General features: G+C 37.0%; 1 protein-coding gene across 1 annotated transcript; it reads left to right on the top strand.

The window, feature by feature from the left end:
• The first annotated feature begins 2,971 nt into the window (after positions 1 to 2,971).
• Positions 2,972 to 3,799, top strand: LOC108359860 (uncharacterized). Its single transcript, XM_017611929.1, has one exon. It carries the CDS (start codon positions 2,972 to 2,974, stop codon positions 3,797 to 3,799), a length of 828 nt encoding a protein of 275 aa, XP_017467418.1.
• The last annotated feature ends 438 nt before the right edge of the window (positions 3,800 to 4,237 follow it).

The following is a 4,237-nucleotide window of genomic DNA, read 5'->3' as shown; positions in this document are numbered from 1 at the left end:
TAAAAATCGGGGTTTCGCAAAAATTTAAATTTTATTGCGGATTCCGATAGAATACCTATCTAGAAATAATATTTGTAGGGCAAAATATTTCTTTAAGGCGACAAACCCCTAGAAATGGGCGTGGCAAATGTGCGACTAAAGTTAGCAAAACGCCATTCAATAAAAGAGTCTTCTAGAAATGGGCATTGTACATTTCGGCAGAATATCTATATTGCGGAACAAATGTTGTTAGTGAAGGGATATTCTGCCGATATCCGAAATAAAATCTGCTTTTTGCCAACTTTAGTCCCACATTTTCCACGCGAATCGGAGACATAACGAAATCCGTCCGACTTAAAAATTAATGGTTCATATATATTTCAGAAACAAAGCCTTTTTTTAATTATTGATTTATTTTTTTAAATTGAATATAATTTTTTAAAAGGAGGGATTTCTTTCCAAAAAAGTAGACAATTATTGCAAATCTGCAGTTCAAGCCTTTTAATTTGACACCTCAGTTTGGAAATTCGAACGAACACTGCGTATATGATAGCGTTTATTACTAAATAATTCGAATTTAATTGTTCAACAGGTGTCAAATCTTTTCGAAAAAATAAAATAATGAAAAAAATTTTTTTTTAAAAACAAGCTTTTATTTAACATGTACAATCAAAGGAATAAAATAAAGTAGTGTAACAAAAGATTTTTTAGCAAGAAAGTTTTGGTCAAAACTGCACTAAAATGAATAAAAAAAATAAGTTAAGGTCTCGTTAAGGTTACTAAAAGCCATTTAGGGAAAGGAGTTATTCAAACTCTAATGAAAATTACTAACAATTTGTACTAATTTCCTTCGTTTTTAAAAAAGCTTGTCGCGCGAATAGCAAACCGGCATTTAAATATCTGCATACATACATATACATACCTAACCAATTATGCATGTACGCTGAATTCGCCGACAAGCTTTTTTAAAAACAAGGTAAACCTTAACGAGACCTTAACTTATTTTTTTATTCATTTTAGTGGAGTTTTGACAAAATTTTCTTGCTAAAAAATCTTTTGTTACACTACTTTATTTTATTCCTTTGATTGTACATGTTAAATAAAAGCTTGTTTTTAAGAAATATTTTTTTTACATTATTTTATTTTCTAATTTTTAGTCCATTTATAAAAGCGTTGTATATTAAAAAGTGTTATTTTATTTTATGTTCAAAATTTTGCAATAAATATTAAAAAAATTCAACTTGCCATGAAAGAGAACAGAATACTATGCAAGCAAAATGTTTGCTTACGTTTTGTATAAACATACATATCGCTAGCTTAGAAAGAAAAGTTGCTAAGTCCCATTTTAAAAATTTTACGGGAGAGGAAAAAATCTTCCTATAGCCATTTTTTTTAACTATTTCTCAAGACTTTGAATCAAACATTTTGCGCGTTTAAAGCAAAGCAAAACTCCATAAGAATCAGAAGGATTCGATATTTATTAAAAGATGTCGTATCATTTTGGCCTTATCGGATTTGTGGTGCTTCTTTTGGACTTAGCAAATTTTCCTTTTATTTCTTATGAAGAGGAAAAAATAAAACAAGTACCTTTATAATTTTCGAAACGATGCCTATTCAATTTCTCTAGCCTCCTATATCAAAATATGAGTTTTCATAAAAAGTGGACTTAGCAACTTTTCACTCTAAGCTAGCGATATGTACATTTAGCAGCAGTTAATTTCATTTAAAGAAATGGCGTGTCGTCCGTTTCCGCTGTAGCATATGTAAATGGCATATATTTAGGCGCAATATTTAACTTCTTCTGGCGGGGCGACATCTGGAGTCTTCTAGTTCCTACAACGAGGTTCATATCTACACTAGGTTGATATCTAGAATTTGCAACAAATAGCTTTGCTACACTATCGCCGGCAGCTTTAACAATTTTATAGTGGGTTTCCGTTCTTTGGCAAATTACGCTCTGTTAGCCATAAATCTTACTATTTTTTGNACGTACGACTGTCACGTATGCGACGTATGGAAATACCCATATGTATAGATATATAGCTATGTATATAGATATGTAGTTTATATAAAAAGTTATGGTGTGTAAGTGACATAAATATGAATTGAATTAAAAGGAAATACATATTACATATCCTATCTATTTAAAAATGACTAAATGTTCATATTTATTATTATTTTTTTTGTACCATAAATACAAAAACTGTGTAGGCGACTGCAGCGACATGCTCGTATAATGCGGAGCACCCAGGGCCGTCGAGAGAAAAATCCGGGCCGGTGCTAAAAAATCACGGGCCCCTATATATGTGGCAACTCTTCAACACACTGAGAGCTGCGTACTCGTAANAGCCAAGTGGGGAATTCATTTATAATTTAAATTGCATTGTCATCGTGATTAGAACTATGCTGAAAATTTCAAGTCTCTAACTTGTCGGGAAGTTAGTTTAAAATCGATTGGAAATTCCCGCGATTTCCGCGGGATGACCAAGTTAAATAAAAGCTTATAAAAAGTTTGCACGTCTACAGGCCAAGCGCTTTAATTGACACTCCACTTTTGAGAATCGAGCGAACGGTGGAGATCTTATATTAGCACAAAAAATACCTTCGCGTATTATGTATATGGGTGTTTCCATCGGAAGGTCCACCACGTCAAAAAAAATAAAAATCTTATATCTAATTTAAAATATAAAATATATACTGGCTATGTAAGTAGAATCATGTTAGCGTAAAATGGTCTTCCTAGGTGGCGCTAAGGTTGAGATATTTCGAAAAACCANGGTAAACTCAATTGGTTTATACTCTAAAATTTCAATATTTTTATCTGCGAGCATCCGTACCAAGAAGAGGACCTCATCAATTTCTTGCAGCGGTAAAGTATCGCAGAGAGAAATCCTATTGCCCAACGCACATATTTCGTTGCTAGCTGGTGATTTCAGCTGATTCTTTTGGACGCATCGAAATCCATCGTCATTGTGCAAAATATACAATAGCAATGCCGATGAATGCCAGCGGAACACCTAACGAAGTAGCACCGCCCATGCAAACAGACACTGTCTCATCGCCAACAAACATGCCTGGAAATGTATCAGTACGTGCACCTCCCTTTTCCGCAGAGCGACCAGCTTTGTGGTTCGCCCAGCTAGAAGCACAGTTTAGGATTCGCTTCATTACCGACGAGCACGACCAATTTCATCACGCAGTCTCGCTTATTGACACTCAGTCCGCAGGAGAGGTAGAAGACATAATTTTATGTCCCGCCACAACCACACCCTATACGATGCTAAAGCAATGTCTTATCGAGCGACTAACAAAGTCGAAAGACGCTAAGTTGCTCCAACTCTTAGACGGTGAACAAATTGGGGATCGTACCCCTTCACAATTTTTTCGCCATCTACGTAGCTTATGCCCAGACGTGCCAGACAACGTTCTTAAAGCAAGATGGCAGTCACAACTTCCACCCCAAACACGTGCTTGTCTCGCAGCACAGCCAAACGCACCTTTAGAAGATCTTAGCAGGTTAGCAGACAAAATACACGAGGTGATGCCAAATGTTTCACGCTCTATAGCCACGGTTTCTGAAGAGCAGTCCTTGCGCGCAGAAATAGCTGAACTTCGAAAGCGATTAGACTCACTAAATGTAAAGACTCAACGAAATCGCAGTAGGGAAAACAACTCGTACCGTAGTAGGCGTAATTCCTCACATAGTCGCACACGTCTGTCAGCAGATGGTATCTGTCGCTACCACAAAAAGTTTGGTAAAGATGCCCAACGTTGTGTTCCTGGTTGTAAGTTCTCGGGAAACTCGAAAGAGGGACAGTAGAGGCGGTCAATGACTCTCCCTCAGTAACATCACGCCGCCTATTTCTATTAGATCGCACCACGGGGACACAGTTCCTTGTAGACACGGGTGCGGATCTATCAGTATTTCCTCGCACCCGAATTAAAACACACCTAGTACCAGTAGGTTACCAGTTGTATTCCGCAACAGATTTGCCAATTGAAACCTATGGGTACCACACCCTCACTCTTGACTTCGGGTTACGACGCGATTTTACATGGCGCTTTGTCATAGCCGATGTTACGAAGCCGATAATTGGGGCCGATTTTTTAAGCCACTATGGTTTGCTAGTCGACCTGAAACACCACCTCATTAGTGACGAAAATACAGGAATAAGCATGCGTGGGCGCGTCCGTAGTACACCCCAAATTTTAGCAATCAGATCTATTCTCGGTCAGTCGCCATATATCTCTTTGCTGC

Source organism: Rhagoletis zephyria, unplaced genomic scaffold, assembly GCF_001687245.7.
Source record: "Rhagoletis zephyria isolate East Lansing unplaced genomic scaffold, Rhagoletis_zephyria_1.1 Rzeph_scaffold_00482, whole genome shotgun sequence".
NCBI lineage: Eukaryota > Metazoa > Arthropoda > Insecta > Diptera > Tephritidae > Rhagoletis > Rhagoletis zephyria.
This window is presented reverse-complemented; position numbering and strand designations above follow the sequence as displayed.

Coding starts and splice junctions, on each gene's coding strand:
- LOC108359860 (XM_017611929.1), top strand. CDS start 2,972: ATGCCGATGAATGCCAGCGGAACACCTAACGAAGTAGCACCGCCCATG.